Source organism: Scyliorhinus canicula, chromosome 25 (genome assembly GCF_902713615.1).
Source record: "Scyliorhinus canicula chromosome 25, sScyCan1.1, whole genome shotgun sequence".
Lineage (NCBI taxonomy): Eukaryota > Metazoa > Chordata > Chondrichthyes > Carcharhiniformes > Scyliorhinidae > Scyliorhinus > Scyliorhinus canicula.
The window spans coordinates 13,087,249-13,104,935 of NC_052170.1; the positions used below are offsets into that span (position 1 = coordinate 13,087,249).

The window sequence follows — 17,687 nt, forward strand, 5'->3', positions numbered from 1 at the left end:
TCACTGTCCGGGGTCCTGTTCCAGATCACTGTCCTGTGATCCTGTTCAAGATCACTGTACTGTGATCCTGTTCCAGATCACTTAGCTGTGATCCTGTTCCAGATCACTGTCCGGAGTCCTGTTCCAGATCACTGTCCAGGGTCCTGTTCCAGATCATTGTCCTGTGATCCTGTTCCAGATCACTGTCCTGTGATCCTGTTCCAGATCACTGTCCTGTGATCCTGTTCCAGATCATTGTCCTGTGATCCTGTTCAAGATTACTATCCGGGGTCCTGACTCCAATCACTATCCCGGGATCCTGTTCCAGATCACTGCCCCGGGATCCTTGGTCACATATCCTCGGTCACTATCCCAAGATCCTGGAAAGGCACCATGTGCAGCACGGTAGCACAGTGGTGAGCACTGTTGCTTCACAACTCCAGGGTCCCAGGTTTGATTCCCACTTGGGTCACTGTCTGTGCGAAGTCTGCACGTTTCCCCGTGTCTGCGTGGGTTTCCTCCTTGTGTTCCGGTTCCCTCCCACAAGTCCCGAAAGACGTGCTTGTTAGGTGAATTGGACATTCTGAATTCTCCCTCTGTGTACCCAAACAGGCGCCGGAATGTGGCGACTAGGGGTTTTCACAGTATCTTCATTGCAGTGTTAATGTAAGCCTACTTGTGACACTAATAAAGATTATTATTATTATCCTGAGATTCTGTTTCCGATTACTGTCCCAAGATCCTGTCCACAATCACTGTCCTGGGATTCTGCCCTCGGCCACTGTCCCAGGATCCTGATCTCTATCACTATCCCAAGATCCTGTCCTCGATCACTGTCCTGGGATTCTGCCCTCGGCCACTGTCCCAGGATCCTGATCTCTATCACTATCCCAAGATCCTCAATTGGTTTCCTGGGACTCTGCTCCTGATCAAGACCTCCTCATGTGACAACAGTATGTGGAGGGGGTTGGATTTTACTGTGACAGTTACCCTCCCTGTTTATGTTTGAGAATGAAGAATGGTCCAATGGAACATTGGTGCAGAATGAGTGGGAACAGCTACTCTTCAGGGAACTGTACTCTGGCATCATTGGCTTCTTTGGGACACAGTGTAGATAACTGGGAGGAGATTAATCAGTTGAGGACGATATTCTGAGCCTCGGTTTCTTTCCTCCAGGTATGAGTCAACATCTTCTGAAGAGTCCAGTTCAGAGAGTTCATCAAGTGCGTCAGATGGCGAGAGCACTGAGAGTGATTACCACGAGGCCAGTGAGAGGCTCCCAGGAGAGCAGACAGAGAAAGCAGAGACTGTGCAGCGACCCGAGAGTTTGCAGACCCCAGCAGAGACTGTGCAGCGACCCGAGAGTTTGCAGACCCCAGCAGAGACTGTGCAGCGACCCGAGAGTTTGCAGACCCCAGCAGAGACTGTGCAGCGACCCGAGAGTTTGCAGACCCCAGCAGAGACTGTACAACGACCCGAGAGTTTGCAGACCCCAGCAGAGACTGTGCAGCGACCCGAGAGTTTGCAGACCCCAGCAGAGACTGTGCAGCGACCCGAGAGTTTGCAGACCCCAGCAGAGACTGTGCAGCGACCCGAGAGTTTGCAGACCCCAGCAGAGACTGTGCAGCGACCCGAGAGTTTGCAGACCCCAGCAGAGACAATGCAGGAGACTGAGACCAAGGGTCCACCAGCAGAGACCGTGCAGGAAACTGAGAGTGTGCGGGTACCTGTAGAAACTGTGCAGAAAATCAAAAGTGTGTGGACAGCAGCAGAGACAATGCAGAAGACTGAGACCAAGGAGACACCAGCAGAGACTGTGCATGGAACTGCGAGCGTGCGGGTACCAGTAGAAACTGTGCAGGAAACTGAGAGTGTGACAATTCCAGCACAGCATACAGCAAGATGGGAAAGGAAGGAGCAGGTTCAGAATGTGGGGAACGAGGAGCATGTGATGGAGATGGCGCAGAGGATAGATGGAAAACCAGCGACAGTAGAGAAGCAGGGAGAGGACAACCCAGAAAAGGTCAATCATGATGAAATAGCGAGTTCAGTGCAGGAGGCAAACAGCAACACGTACGTAATAAATTACCTCTTGTAATGTCTGCGGCATTTTGTTCCGATAGATCATAGAATTTACAGTGCAGGAGGAGGCTATTCGGCCCATCAAGCATGCACCAGCCCTTAGAAAGAGCACCCTAGCCAAGCCCATACCTCCACCCTAACCCGTAACCCAGTAACCCCACCCAACCTTTTGTTTGGACACTTTAGCGCGGCCAATCCACCTAACCTGCACATCTTTGGACTGTGGGAGGAAACCGGAGCACCCGGGGGAAACCCACGCAGACACGGGGGAGAACGTGCAGACTCCGCACAGACAGTGGCCCAAGCCGGGAATCAAACCTTGAACCCTGGAGCTGTGAAGCAACTGTGCTAACCACTGTGCTGCCTTGCTTATCTGAGCAAGGACAGTGCTGGTTTAGACTATAGTGAGCACTGTTGCTTCACAACTCCAGGGTCCTCTGCAACTATTCATTAACCAGTCACAACCAACATACTACACAAATAATTCCTAAAACTGTCCCAACAGGTGTTAACATGTAAATCCAAACTCAGACCCCCATATTGAAATCCCAAACCTAGTCTTCCCGATAAGCTTCTTGGGGTAGGAATGGGAATTCCAACAGGAGCTATGGGGACATGTGCTATAGGAATGATTCTTCTTGAGTCCAATGTGACAGGTTTAATACCGATGGGATAGGGCTTGAAGTATTTAGTATTCAGCTAACTCAAAGGTCGTGGATTCAAATCCCACTCCAGGGCCCCGATGGACAATCCTAGTGCAGGAAGCAGTAAGGGAGTGCTACACTGCTGGAGGTTCTGTCCTGCAGGTGAAATGCCCTGGACCATTAATTATTCCTCAAGCAAATGTTAAACTCTAGGAAGCTAGTTAGCAAAGGTTAGAACCGGAGCCGATCTTTACCTTCTTGTAAATTTAATTACAGAGTTACACATTACAAGCGTACACCTCCTAATCCAACAGACATAGGGCGGAATTCTCCGCTCCCGCGCAGCATCGGGAAGGCCGTTGTGAACTCGGCCGAGTTTCACGACGGCCTCGGAGGCCACTCCTCACCCATAGGTGTTCAATCCCCTATACTGGCTGAGGTTATTCAAGAAGGCCCCGCCTTCTCAACCTTGCCCCTCACCTGAGGTGTGGCGACCCTCAGATTAAATCACCTCCTCAAAGGGGAAAATGGGACTATGGCAACTTTACTTCAGTGACTTTAATTCAAAAGTACACCAGCGCTTTGGGACACCCTAAGGGTGAAACGCACGACATAAAGGCTAGTTTTCCTTCTTCGTTTCTCCAGTTAGCGATTGAAAGAATATTGGCAATAATGGCCAAGAGGTTGTTTTGAGGGGTGGGTTGGTAGAGGATAGCTACCTGCTTCCATGAGATGCTGGCTCGGTTTCAGAATGCGTTGGTGACAGACTCCCCATCACTAATCTGTGACTTTCTCATTTACAGGTTTGAGCTGACTGAGGGTTTGGTGTCAGCCTGCGTGACTCTGCAAAAACACCTGAATGACCCAGATCGGTTCACAAACAAAGATTTGGTATGCTGTCTGACTGTTTATTGATCTTACCAGTCACCCTCCCCTCAGGTAACAAGTAACAAGCTGACAGTGTGGATCCTCTGCGCACCTTCGATTAGGAGCATTCTATCTCCAAGAGGGTGCCAGCTGACGACTTCCCTTCTCTTAAGGGATGACACTGCACAGAGGGAGGCCATTCATCCCATCGTGTCTGTGCCAGCTCCTGGTAACAGCTGTCCAATTTGCCCCACTTACTCTGTTTTTTACCCATAGTTCTATTCCCCAGAGCCCTATAAACATTTCCTTTCCAATTATTTACCCAATTCCCTTTTGAAAGTTAATCTGAAAACTGTTTGCACCGTCCTTTCCGGAAGAAGTATTTTAAACCTGAGTCTTCTCTTTGTCTGGGCCCCTGGACAGGTTATTACGGGGGGCGGGGGTGGGGTATCTGGACAGATTATTATTGGGAATGGGTGTCTGGGCAGGTTAGTATGGGGAGGAGGGGGGTGTGGGCAGGTTAGTATGTGGGGTGTCTGGGCAGGTTAGTATGGGGGGTGTCTGGGCAGGTTAGTATGGGGGGTGTCTGGGCAGGTTAGTATGGGGGGTGTCTGGGCAGGTTAGTATGGGGGTGTCTGGGCAGGTTAGTATGGGGGGTGTCTGGGCAGGTTAGTATGGGGGGGGTGTCTGGGCAGGTTAGTATGGGGGGGTCTGGGCAGGTTAGTATGGGGGGTGTCTGGGCAGGTTAGTATGGGGGTGTCTGGGCAGGTTAGTATGGGGGGGTCTCTGGGCAGGTTAGTATGGGGGGATGTCTGGGCAGGTTAGTATGGGGGGGTCTCTGGGCAGGTTAGTATGGGGGGTGTCTGGGCAGGTTAGTATGGGGGGGGTGTCTGGGCAGGTTAGTATGGGGGGGGTGTCTGGGCAGGTTAGTATGGGGGGGGTCTCTGGGCAGGTTAGTATGGGGGGGTGGGCAGGTTAGTATGGGGGGGTCTGGGCAGGTTAGTATGCGGGGTGTCTGGGCAGGTTAGTATGGGGGGGTCTCTGGGCAGGTTAGTATGGGGGGGGTCTCTGGGCAGGTTAGTATGGGGGGGTGGGCAGGTTAGTATGGGGGGGTCTGGGCAGGTTAGTATGCGGGGTGTCTGGGCAGGTTAGTATGGGGGGGTCTGGGCAGGTTAGTATGGGGGGGGTGTCTGGGCAGGTTAGTATGGGGGGGGTGTCTGGGCAGGTTAGTATGGGGGTGTCTGGGCAGGTTAGTATGGGGGGTGTCTGGGCAGGTTAGTATGGGGGGGTGTCTGGGCAGGTTAGTATGGGGGGGTGTCTGGGCAGGTTAGTATGGGGGGGGTGTCTGGGCAGGTTAGTATGGGGGGGGTGTCTGGGCAGGTTAGTATGGGGGGGTGTCTGGGCAGGTTAGTATGGGGGGTGTCTGGGCAGGTTAGTATGGGGGTGTCTGGGCAGGTTAGTATGGGGGGGTGTGGGCAGGTTAGTATGGGGGGGTCTCTGGGCAGGTTAGTATGGGGGGGGGGTGTCTGGGCAGGTTAGTATGGGGGGGTCTGGGCAGGTTAGTATGGGGGGTGTCTGGGCAGGTTAGTATGGGGGGGTGTCTGGGCAGGTTAGTATGGGGGGGGTCTGGGCAGGTTAGTATGGGGGGGTCTCTGGGCAGGTTAGTATGGGGGGGTGGGCAGGTTAGTATGGGGGGGTCTGGGCAGGTTAGTATGCGGGGTGTCTGGGCAGGTTAGTATGGGGGGGTCTGGGCAGGTTAGTATGGGGGGGGTGTCTGGGCAGGTTAGTATGGGGGGGGGTGTCTGGGCAGGTTAGTATGGGGGTGTCTGGGCAGGTTAGTATGGGGGGTGTCTGGGCAGGTTAGTATGGGGGGGTGTCTGGGCAGGTTAGTATGGGGGGGTGTCTGGGCAGGTTAGTATGGGGGGGGTGTCTGGGCAGGTTAGTATGGGGGGGGTGTCTGGGCAGGTTAGTATGGGGGGGTGTCTGGGCAGGTTAGTATGGGGGGTGTCTGGGCAGGTTAGTATGGGGGTGTCTGGGCAGGTTAGTATGGGGGGGGTGTGGGCAGGTTAGTATGGGGGGGTCTCTGGGCAGGTTAGTATGGGGGGGTCTGGGCAGGTTAGTATGGGGGGGGTGTCTGGGCAGGTTAGTATGGGGGGGTCTGGGCAGGTTAGTATGGGGGGGTCTGGGCAGGTTAGTATGGGGGGGGGATCTGGGCAGGTTAGTATGGGGGTGGTCTGGGCAGGTTAGTATGGGGGGGTGTCTGGGCAAGTTAGTATGGGGGGGTGTCTGGGCAGGTTAGTATGGGGGGGTGTGGGCAGGTTAGTATGGGGGGGTGTCTGGGCAGGTTAGTATGGGGGGGTGTCTGGGCAAGTTAGTATGGGGGGGTGTCTGGGCAGGTTAGTATGGGGGGGTGTGGGCAGGTTAGTATGGGGGGGGTGTGGGCAGGTTAGTATGGGGGGGTCTGGGCAGGTTAGTATGGGGGGTGTCTGGGCAGGTTAGTATGGGGTGTGTGTCTGGGCAGGTTAATATGGGGGGGGTGTCTGGGCAGGTTAGTATGGGGGGTGTCTGGGCAGGTTAGTATGGGGGGGGTGTCTGGGCAGGTTAGTATGGGGGGTGTCTGGGCAGGTTAGTATGGGGGGTCTGGGCAGGTTAGTATGGGGGGTGTCTGGGCAGGTTAGTATGGGGGGGTCTGGGCAAGTTAGTATGGGGGGTGTCTGGGCAGGTTAGTATGGGGGGTGTCTGGGCAGGTTAGTATGGGGGGGGAGGTCTGGGCAGGTTAGTATGGGGGGTGTGGGCAGGTTAGTATGGGGGGGGTGTCTGGGCAGGTTAGTATGGGGGTGTCTGGGCAGGTTAGTATGGGGGGTCTCTGGGCAGGATAGTTTTGGGGGGGTGTCTGGGCAAGTTAGTATGGGGGGGTGTCTGGGCAGGTTAGTATGGGGGGGGGTGTCTGGGCAGGTTAGTATGGGGGGGGTGTCTGGGCAGGTTAGTATGGGGGGTGTCTGGGCAGGTTAGTATGGGGGGGGTGTCTGGGCAGGTTAGTATGAGGGGTGTCTGGGCAGGTTAGTATGGGGGGGTCTGGGCAGGTTAGTATGGGGGGTCTGGGCAGGTTAGTATGGGGGGTGTCTGGGCAGGTTAGTATGGGGGGGTCTGGGCAGGTTAGTATGGGGGGTCTGGGCAGGTTAGTATGGGGGGGGTGTCTGGGTAGGTTAGTATGGGGGGGGTGTCTGGGCAGGTTAGTATGAGGGGTGTCTGGGTAGGTTAGTATGGGGGGGGTGTCTGGGTAGGTTAGTATGAGGGGTGTCTGGGTAGGTTAGTATGGGGGGGGTGTCTGGGTAGGTTAGTATGGGGGGGGTGTCTGGGTAGGTTAGTATGGGGGGGTGTCTGGGCAGGTTAGTATGGGGGGGTGTCTGGGCAGGTTAGTATGGGGGGTGTCTGGGCAGGTTAGTATGGGGGGGTCTGGGCAGGTTAGTATGGGGGGTCTGGGCAGGTTAGTATGGGGGGGGTGTCTGGGCAGGTTAGTATGGGGGGGGTGTCTGGGCAGGTTAGTATGGGGGGTGTCTGGGCAGGTTAGTATGGGGGGGGGTGTCTGGGCAGGTTAGTATGGGGGGGTCTGGGCAGGTTAGTATGGGGGGGTGTGGGCAGGTTAGTATGGGGGGGGGGTCTGGGCAGGTTAGTATGGGGGTGTCTGGGCAGGTTAGTATGGGGGGGTGTCTGGGCAGGTTAGTATGGGGGGCGTGTCTGGGCAGGTTAGTATGGGGGGTGTCTGGGCAGGTTAGTATGGGGGTGTCTGGGCAGGTTAGTATGGGGGCGTGTCTGGGCAGGTTAGTATGGGGGGTGTCTGGGCAGGTTAGTATGGGGGGGTGTCTGGGCAGGTTAGTATGGGGGGTGTCTGGGCAGGTTAGTATGGTGGGGGGTGTCTGGGCAGGTAGTATGGGGGGTGTCTGGGCAGGTTAGTATGGGGGGTGTCTGGGCAGGTTAGTATGGGGTTGTCTGGGCAGGTTAGTATGGGGGCGTGTCTGGGCAGGTTAGTATGGGGGGTGTCTGGGCAGGTTAGTATGGGGGGGTGTCTGGGCAGGTTAGTATGGGGGGGGTGTCTGGGCAGGTTAGTATGGGGGGTGTCTGGGCAGGTTAGTATGGGGGGGTCTGGGCAGGTTAGTATGGGGGGGTCTGGGCAGGTTAGTATGGGGGGGGTCTGGGCAGGTTAGTATGGGGGGGTGTCTGGGCAGGTTAGTATGGGGGGGGTGTCTGGGCAGGTTAGTATGGGGGGGTGTGGGCAGGTTAGTATGGGGGGGTCTGGGCAGGTTAGTATGGGGGGGGTGTCTGGGCAGGTTAGTATGGGGGGGTGTCTGGGCAGGTTAGTATGGGGGGGTGTCTGGGCAGGTTAGTATGGGGGGTCTGGGCAGGTTAGTATGGGGGGGTGTGGGCAGGTTAGTATGGGGGGGGTCTGGGCAGGTTAGTATGGGGGGGTGTCTGGGCAGGTTAGTATGGGGGGGTCTGGGCAGGTTAGTATGGGGGGGGTGTCTGGGCAGGTTAGTATGGGGGGGTGTCTGGGCAGGTTAGTATGGGGGGGGTGTCTGGGCAGGTTAGTATGGGGGGGTGTGGGCAGGTTAGTATGGGGGGGTCTGGGCAGGTTAGTATGGGGGTGTCTGAGCAGGTTAGTATGGGGGTGTCTGGGCAGGTTAGTATGGGGGGGTGTCTGGGCAGGTTAGTATGGGGGGTAGAACATAGAACATAGAACATAGAACAGTACAGCACAGAACAGGCCCTTCGGCCCTCAATGTTGTGCCGAGCCATGATCACCCTACTCAAACCCACATATCCACCCTATACCCGTAACCCAACCCCCCCCTTAACCTTACATTTATTAGGACACTACGGGCAATTTAGCATGGCCAATCCACCTAACCCGCACATCTTTGGACTGTGGGAGGAAACCGGAGCACCCGGAGGAAACCCACGCACACAGGGGGAGGACGTGCAGACTCCACACAGACAGTGACCCAGCCGGGAATCGAACCTGGGACCCTGGAGCTGTGAAGCATTTATGCTAACCACCATGCTACCCTGCTGCCCCGTCTGGGCAGGTTAGTATGGGGGGTGTCTGGGCAGGTTAGTATGGGGGTGTCTGGGCAGGTTAGTATGGGGGGGGTGCCTGGGCAGGTTAGTATGGGGGGGTGTCTGGGCAGGTTAGTATGGGGGGTGTCTGGGCAGGTTAGTATGGGGGGGGTGTCTGGGCAGGTTAGTATGGGGGGGGTGCCTGGGCAGGTTAGTATGGGGGGTGTCTGGGCAGGTTAGTATGGGGGTGTCTGGGCAGGTTAGTATGGGGGGTGTCTGGGCAGGTTAGTATGGGGGGTGTCTGGGCAGGTTAGTATGGGGGGGTGTCTAGGCAGGTTAGTATGGGGGGGTGTCTAGGCAGGTTAGTATGGGGGGGTGTCTGGGCAGGTTAGTATGGGGGGTGTCTGGGCAGGTTAGTATGGGGCGTGTCTGGGCAGGTTAGTATGGGGGTGTCTGGGCAGGTTAGTATGGGGGGGGGTGTCTGGGCAGGTTAGTACAGGAGTGTGTGTGGCTATTAGCTGAGGATGTTTGTGCAATTAGAACGGGGTATATCGGCAGATTGTTTAGAGTATTTTGTTGGGGGTGTTAGCTGGTGGTATCAGGACAGACTGGATGATAGGCTGTTAAAATGTAATAATAATAATTCCATCACTGATGAAGCTCTTCCTCAATGCCCTGCAGAGAGTGAGCTATCTCAAGGTTCAGCAGGAGTGGCTTTTGGTGTCAAGCCCGAAGACAGCAGATCCCGAGGTGGTGCGTCGGTACCTGGCTGTGTTTAAGGCAATGTCGCCGTCTTTACTGCAGCTGATAGTCAACATGGCGGACGGCAATGGAAACACAGCTCTACACTACACAGTCTCTCACTCCAACTTCCCCATCGTCAGGTTGCTGCTGGACACAGGTGTAACCTTCCTTCCTTACTGTAACGTGTGTTCCTCACTACCCGCACAGTGTTCCTCCACTGGGTGAAAGGAACAGATCAGTACCAACCTAACAAACTCTCCAGTTAGGAACAGCGTGAGGTCATGTGTTAACCATGACTGTGCTGGAACCGTGAGGGTTGCATTTGTGTTTTGGGAACAGGAACCTGATGTCAGGGCAACTTCTGGCTCCCTGATCCCACGCCACATCGGAAACAGGCAGCTGACACAATTTTTGTAACAAATACACAATCATGGCCAACGGATGGGCTTGCCGTCCAATTAAGGACAATGGTCGGACTGCCGACACTAGGTGTCAGCAGGAAACTCCTGAGGCCCTGCAAGAGTGTGCTGAGGTGGGTCAGGGAAAGAGAGGGCGCCTGAAGACGGAAGCTCCCCGTGGGCACTTTGAAAATAATTTTTTAAAGCAATCTTCTGGTGGTGCAGTGGTTAGCACTGCTACCTCACGGCTCTGAGGGCCCGGGTTCGATCCCGGCCCCGGGTCGCTGTCCGTGTGGAGTTTGCACATTCTCCCCGTGTCTGTGAGGGTCTAACACCCACAACCCAAAGACGTGCAGGGTAGGTGGATTGGCCATGATAAATTGCCCTTAGTGTTCAAAATTGCCCTTAGTGTTGGGTGGGGTTACTGGGTTATGGGGATAGGGTGGAGGCGTTGACCTCGGGTAGGGTGCTCTTTCCAAGAGCCGCTGCAGACTCGATGGGCCGAGTGGCCTCCTTCTGCACTGTAAATTCTATGATAAGGTGCTGCTCCCGTCGGCCTCTGGCCCCTCCTGCTAGCTGCCCTTGACAAAGTGTCCTCTCAATGGGTCACCTTCTTACCCCTGAGATAGAAGGTTGTGGGTTGAGGTCCAATCCAAAGACCTGGGAGCAGAAACCTGGACTAACACTCTATTGCAGTAGTGAGCAGGTTGCTGCATCGCCGGAGGTGCCAATTTTATTGTACGAGGCACTAAACTAAGGCGTGGCTTCCCATTGAAGTGATGTGAAAAAATCCCACCGTCACACATTTGAAGAGTTCCTCCTGGTTTCCTGATGAATATTCACCCCTCAACGAAGGTCACTGAAAGCAGATTATCTGATCAATTGTGGGCAGATTGGGGCTGGTTTAGCACAGGGCTAAAGAGCTGGCTTTTAAAGCAGGCCTGCAGCACTTCCCGTACCAGCCTCCCCGAACAGGCGGCGGAATGTGGCAACTAGGGGCTTTTCACAGTAACTTCATTTGAAGCCTACTCGTGACAATAAGCCATTTTCATTTCATTTTCCGATTGGCTGCCCTGTTGTATTAGCGATGGCGATTATTCACTGGGACATCCCCAGGCCCTCTACATTTTATTTGAAGTATTGCGCCTATTGCGTTGGTGCTGGAGGTCTGTTTGCTCGTGTGTTGTTGCATATTTAACCTGTGCTGACACCTTTGCTGTTACAGGCACCTGCTGTCTGGACAAGCAGAACAAGGCTGGTTACACGGCCATCATGCTGGCCTCCCTCGCTGCTCTCCAGTCCGAAAGCGACATGCAGACCGTGACGCAGCTCTTCCACCTTGGCAACGTTAACGCCAAAGCCAGCCAGGTGGGTCAAAGGTCAAACCAGCAGCCTCCATCCATTCCTTAACCACCGTCCAGGCGTAAAGCTTTGACAAAGAGTCATTGGACTCGAAACGTTAGCTCTTTTTTCTCCCGAACAGACTTGCTGAGATTTTCCAGCATTTTCTCTTTTGTTTCAGATTCCAGCATCCGCGGTAATTTGCTTTGATCCAGTGGTCACTAAAAACCTGTTTGCGTTGGTCAGGGAATCTAAACGCGGGGGGCCACAGTCTCGGGATAAGGTGGGCGATCGTTTAGGGCCGAGATGTGGAAGGATTTCTTCCCTCAAGCGGTTGCGAATCTTTGAAATTCTCTACCCCAGAGGGCCGTGGAGGATGCTCCATCGCTGAATATATCTAAAGCTGGGATGGACAGATTTTGGGTCTCTCGGGGAATCAAGGGAGCGGGAGGGAAAGTGGAGTTAAAACCCATGATCAACCACAAATGTGCTGAGTGGGGGAGCACACGGCAGTCCTTCTATTTCTTATGTTCCGATATGTTCATCAGGGTGCTGTTTGTGGGATCTTGCTGTGTGCAAATCAGCTGCCACGTTTCCTCCAATAGGTTAGGTGGATTGGCTATGATAAATTGCCCCTAGTGTCCAAAATTGCACTTAGTGTTGGGTGGGGTTACTGGGTTATGGGGATAGGGTGGAGTTGTTGACCTTGGGTAGGGTGCTCTTTCCAAGAGCCGGTGCAGACTCGATGGGCTGAATGGCCTCCTTCTGCACTGTAAATTCTATGATAATACAAAAGTCACTAGCTTCAAAAGCTCTTCATTGGCTGGAAAGCGCTTTGGGGTGTTCAGAGGTGGTGAAAGGAGTTGTAGAAATGCATTTGTCCTTTCTTCCTTGGCTTTTGAGATGACTGACTAAATTATCAGTGGCTGCGGCCAAGGTGATTAGAAAAACGTTTCCCAAATTCCTACCTGCGACTGCCCTGGAATACAATGTGGAAAAGTGTGAGGTTATGCACTTTTGAAGGAGGAATGGAGGCTTAAACTATTTTCTTAATGAGGAAACACTTAGGAAATCAGAAGCACAAAGGGACTTGGGGGTCCTTGTTCAAGATTCTCTTCAGGTTAACGTGCAGGTTCAGTCGGCAGTTAGGAAGGCAAATGCAATGTTGGCATTTATGTCGAAAGGGCTAGAATACAAGACCAGGGATGTACTTCTGAGGCTGTATAAGGTTCTGGTCGGACACCATTTGGAGTACTGCGAACATTTTTGGGCCCTTTATCTAAGGGAGGATGTGCTGGCCTTGGAAAGGGACCAGAGGAGGTTCTCAAGAATGATCCCTGGAATGAAGAGCTTGTCGCATGAGGAACGGCTGAGGGCTCCGGGTCTGTACTCGTTGGAGTTTAGAAGGATGAGGGGGGATCTTATTGAAACTTACAGGATACTGCGAGGCCTGGATAGGGTGGACGTGGAGAGGATGTTTCCACTAATAGGAAAAACTAGAACCCGAGGGCACAATCTCAGACTAAAACAGAGATGAGGAGGAATTTCTTCAGGCAGAGGGTGGTGAATCTGTGGAACTCTTTGCCGCAGAAGGCCATGGAGGCCAAATCACAGTGTCTTTAAGACAGAGATAGATTGATTGTTGATTAATAAGGGGATCAGGGGGGCAGCATGGTGGCGCAGTGGTTAGCATTGCAGCCTCACGGCGCCGAGGTCCCAAGTTTGATCCAGGCTCTGGGTTACGGTCCGTGTGGAGTTTGCACAATCTCCCCTTGTTTGCATGGGTTTCGCCCCCACAACCCAAGGATGTGCAGTGTAGGTGGATTGGCCATACTAAATTGCCTCTTAATTAGAAAAAATTAATTGGGTACTCTAAATTTATTTTAAAAAATAAGGGGATCAGGGGTTATCATAGAATTTACAGTGCAGTAGGAGGCCATTCAGCCCATCGAGTCTGCACCGGCTCTTGGAAACAGAACCCTAACCGAGGTCAACACCTCCACCCTATATATGGGGCCTCACGGTAGCATGGTGGTTAGCATCAATGCTTCACAGCTCCAGGGTCCCAGGTTCGATTCCCGGCTGGGTCACTGTCTGTGTGGAGTCTGCACGTCCTCCCCGTGTGTGCGTGGGTTTCCTCCGGGTGCTCCGGTTTCCTCCCACAGTCCAAAGATGTGCGGGTTAGGTGGATTGGCCATGCTAAATTGCCCTTAGTGTAAGGTTAATGGGGGGATTGTTGGGATATGGGGATATGGGTATATGGGTTACGTGGGTTTAAGTGGGGTGATCATTGTTCGGCACAACATTGAGGGCCGAAGGGCCTGTTCTGTGCTGTACTGTTCTATGTTCTATGTTCTATCCCCATAACCCAGTAACCCCACCCAACACTAAGTGTGTGTTTTGAACACTAAGGGCAATTTAGCATGGCCAATCCACCTAACCTGCACATCTTTGGACTGTGGGAGGAAACCGGAGCACCCGGAGGAAACCCACGCACACACGGGGAGGATGTGCAGACTCCGCACAGACAGTGGCCCAAGCCTGAATCGAACCTAAGACCCTGGAGCTGTGAAACAATTGTGCTATCAACAATGCTACCGTGCTGCTATATGGAGCGAAGGCAGGAGAATGGGGATGAGAAAAATATCAGCCAGATTGAATGGCGGAGCAGACTGGATGGGCCGAGTGGCCTAATTCTGCTCCAAGTCTTATGGTCTTATGTTAACAATTGAAGATTCTACCCATCTCTTAGCTTTAATCTAACCTATTGGCAAGATTCTTGCTAGTGTAGATGAACAGAGAGATCTCGGCATCCAGGTACATTATCCCTGAAAGTTGCCACCCAGGTTAATAGGGCTGTTAAGAAGGCATATGGTGTGCTAACCTTTATCAGTAGGGGGATTTTTTTTTTTTTTTTTCTTTTTTTTTATAAATTTAGAATACCCAATTATTTTTTTCCAATTAAGGGGCAATTTTTAGTGTGGCCAATCCACCTATCCTGCACATCTTTTTTGGGTTGTGGGGGCGAAACCCACGCAGGCACGGGGAGAATGTGCAAACTCCACACGACAGTGACCCAGGGCCGGGATTCGAACCCGGGTCCTCAGTGCCGTAGGCAACAATGCTAACCACTGTGCCACCGTGCTGCCCATCAGTAGGGGGATTGAGTTTCGGAGCCACGAGGTCATGCTGCAGCTGTACATAACTCTGGTGCGGCCGCTCCTGGAGTACTGCGTGCAGTTCTGGTCACCACATTATAGGAAGGATGTGGAAGCTTTGGAAAGGGTTCAGAGGAGATTTACTAGGATGTTGCCTGGTATGGAGGGAAGGTCTTACGAGGAAAGGCTCAGGGACTTGAGGTTGTTTTCGTTAGAGAGCAGAAGGCTGAGAGGTGACTTAATAGAGACATATAAGATAGTCAGAGGGTTAGATAGGGTGGACAGTGAGAGTCTTTTTCCTCGGATGGTGATGACCAACACGAGGGGACATAGCTTTAAATTGAGGGGTGGTAGATATAGGACAGATGTCAGAGGCAGTTTCTTTACTCAGAGAGTAGTAGGGGTGTGGAATGCCCTGCCTGCAACAGTAGTAGACTCGCCAACTTTAAGGGCATTTAAGTGGTCACTGGATAGACATATGGATGAAAATGGAATAGTGTAGGTCAGATAGGCTTCAGATGGTTTCACAGGTCGGCGCAACGTCGAGGGCCGAAGGGCCTGTACTGTAATGTTCTATGTTCTATTAGAATCCCAGCCATCACCTCGGTTGGGTTAGTTACTTAAACTTGCTGCAGTTTTCTGGGATGTCTTAAACTGCGGCCCTGAGCACTGGCTGCAGTAGAAGAGTCAGCCTTTCGTCTAAACAGTGTTTCCACTTTCTTTGCGACAGGCAGGTCAGACGGCGCTGATGTTGGCGGTCAGCCATGGGCGGGCAGAGATGGTGAAGGCCCTGTTGGCGTGCGGGGCAGACGTCAGCATCCAGGACGATGATGGGTCAACGGCACTGATGTGCGCCTGCGAGCACGGTCACGCGGAGATTGTCAAGCTCCTGCTGGAGATGCCAGGCTGCGACGTAACTCTGGCGGACAGCGTAAGTGACTTAGCTTGGGGAACTGATCCCTGCGGAGAGACTAGCGGCAGGTTCTCCCTGCCCATTGGCCCCCACTGAAATCCAGGAGCCCCTCCCCCCCCCCCACCCCCGGGCTGCCATTTTGGCCTGCACCGAGTGGCTCAGTTAAGCACTACAATATCGTCCCCGGACTGCAGAGTGTGTGACATTATCATCAATGTAAAGAACTGTAAGGGTTAATGTAATGTCTAAATCAGCCACTGGAGGGAGCTAGATGTACAACTATATAAGGCATCGATGCTAAGCCTTGTGGGTGAGAGGTTGAGGAGAAAGCTAGAGGACAGACTGCAGGAAACATAGTGAGTGAGAGCAGATCATAGGATTTTTAAAAATTTTCTGAGAAGACAGACTTGGTTTAAAAGTCTCACCCCAAATAGTACTTTTTTTATATAAACATTTTATTGAGGTATTTATGGTCTTACAACAACAACAAAATAAACAATGTACATGAAACTATAAACATAGTGCAAAAGCCGTCTCCCTCCCTTACAGGTCCCACATTTATTAACCCCCTACTCTAAGGTAAACTAACCACCCCGCCCCCACCCCCCATTCTGCTGCCAATTAATTTTCTGCGAAGAAGTCGACGAACGGTTGCCACCTCCGGGCGAACCCTAACAGTGACCCTCTCAAGGGGAACTTGATTTTCTCCAAACAGAGAAAGCTAGCCATGTCAGATAGCCAGGTCTCCGACTTTGGGGGCTTTGAGTCCCTCCAAGCTAATAGTATCCGTCTCCGGGCTACCAGGGAAGCAAAGGCCAGAACGTCTGCCTCTTTCTCCTCCTGGATTCCTGGGTCTTCCGACACCCCGGAAATCGCCACCTCTGGACTCAGCGCCACCCTTGTTTCTAACACCGTGGACATGACATCTGCAAACCCCTGCCAGAATCCCCTAAGCTTCGGATATGCCCAGAACATGTGGACATGGTTCGCTGGTCCTCCCGCACACTTTGCACATCTGTCTTCCACCCCAAAGAACCTGCTCATCCGGGCCACTGTCATGTGGGCCCGGTGAACGACCTTGAATTGTATCAGGCTGAGTCTGGCACATGTTGCAGACGCGTTGATTCTACTCAACGTGCCCGCCCATAGACCATCCTCTATCTCTCCTCCCAGCTCCTCCTCCCACTTACGCTTCAGCTCCTCGGTCTGTGTCTTCTCTGACCCCATACGTTCCTTGTAAATATCAGAGATGCTCACTTCTCCTACCCACCCTCTGGAAACTACCCTGTCCTGAATCCCCCTCAGCGGTAGGAGCGGGAAGGTTGACACCTGTTTACCTAGGACCTGCAGATACCTGAATTTGTTTCCCGTCGCCAACCCAAACTTCTCCTCCAGCGCCCTCCTACTTGGAAAGCTCCCCTCTATAAACATACCCCCATCCTCTCAATCCCTGCTCTCCGCCATCTCCGAAACCCCCCATCCATCCTTCCCGGGGCAAACTGATGATTATTACAGATTGGGGCCCAGACCGATGCTCCCTCCGCTCCCTCATGTCTCCTCCATTACCCCCAGACTCTCAGGGCCGCCACCACCATGGGGCTGGTGGAGTACCGTGCCGGCGGGAACGGCAGAGGCGCAGTTACCAATGCCCCCAGACTGGTGCCCTTGAATGAAGCCGCCTCCATACGCACCCATGCCGATCCCTCCCCCACCACCCACTTCCTGATCATGGCTATATTAGCCGCCCAGTAATAGTTACTAAAATTTGGCAGCGCCAGCTTACCCTCTCCCCGACTCCGCTCAAGCATTACCTTCCTTACCCGCGGGGTCTTGCCCGCCCAAACAAAGCCAGAGATCACTTTGTTGACCTGTTTAAAAAAGGACCGCGGAATAAAGATGGAGAGACACTGAAACACGAACAGGAAACTCGGGAGGACCGTCATCTTCACCGTCTGCACCCTCCCAGCTAATGACAACGGGAGAGTGCCCCATCTCCGAAAATCATCCTTCATTTGGTCTACTAGTCGGGCCAGATTTAATTTATGCAGCCGGTCCCATTCCCGCTCCACTTGAATGCCGAGGTACCTAAAGCTTCTCCCTACTAATCTAAACGGCAGCTCCCCCCAATCGCCTCTCCTGTCCCCTCGCCTGGACCGCAAACATCTCACTTTTCCCCATATTTAGCTTATATCTCGAAAACTGGACAAATTCCCCTCGTATCCTCATGATTTCTTCCATACCCTCTAATGGGTCCGATACGTACAGAAGCAGGTCGTCTGCACAGAGCTCCGTGCTCCACACCGCACCCCGGACCAGCCCCTTGAAGCTCTCAGTGTAATTGCCAACGGCTCTATAGCTAGCGCGAACAACAGTGGGAAGAGGAGACATCCCTGCCTCATCCCCCGGTGCAGCCTAAAATAGTCTGATGTTGTCCTAGTCGTCCGTACGCTTGCCACAGGAGCCTGATACAACAACCTGACCCAGTCAATAAAGCCCCGCCCAAATC

General features: G+C 53.4%; 1 protein-coding gene across 5 annotated transcripts in view; it reads left to right on the forward strand.

The window, feature by feature from the left end:
• The window catches only part of kank2 (KN motif and ankyrin repeat domains 2), a 155,780-nt gene that overhangs the window by 122,463 nt on the left and 15,630 nt on the right, over positions 1-17,687 (forward strand). For 4 of the 5 annotated variants that reach the window (XM_038784671.1, XM_038784675.1, XM_038784673.1 and 1 more), the window contains 5 exons: positions 1,156-2,052; positions 3,509-3,596; positions 9,309-9,528; positions 10,995-11,137; positions 14,999-15,199. In XM_038784671.1, coding sequence (XP_038640599.1) covers positions 1,156-2,052; positions 3,509-3,596; positions 9,309-9,528; positions 10,995-11,137; positions 14,999-15,199 — 1,549 coding nt within the window. The remainder of the gene's footprint in view (positions 1-1,155; positions 2,053-3,508; positions 3,597-9,308; positions 9,529-10,994; positions 11,138-14,998; positions 15,200-17,687) is intronic. The other variant, XM_038784674.1, reaches the window with a different exon arrangement.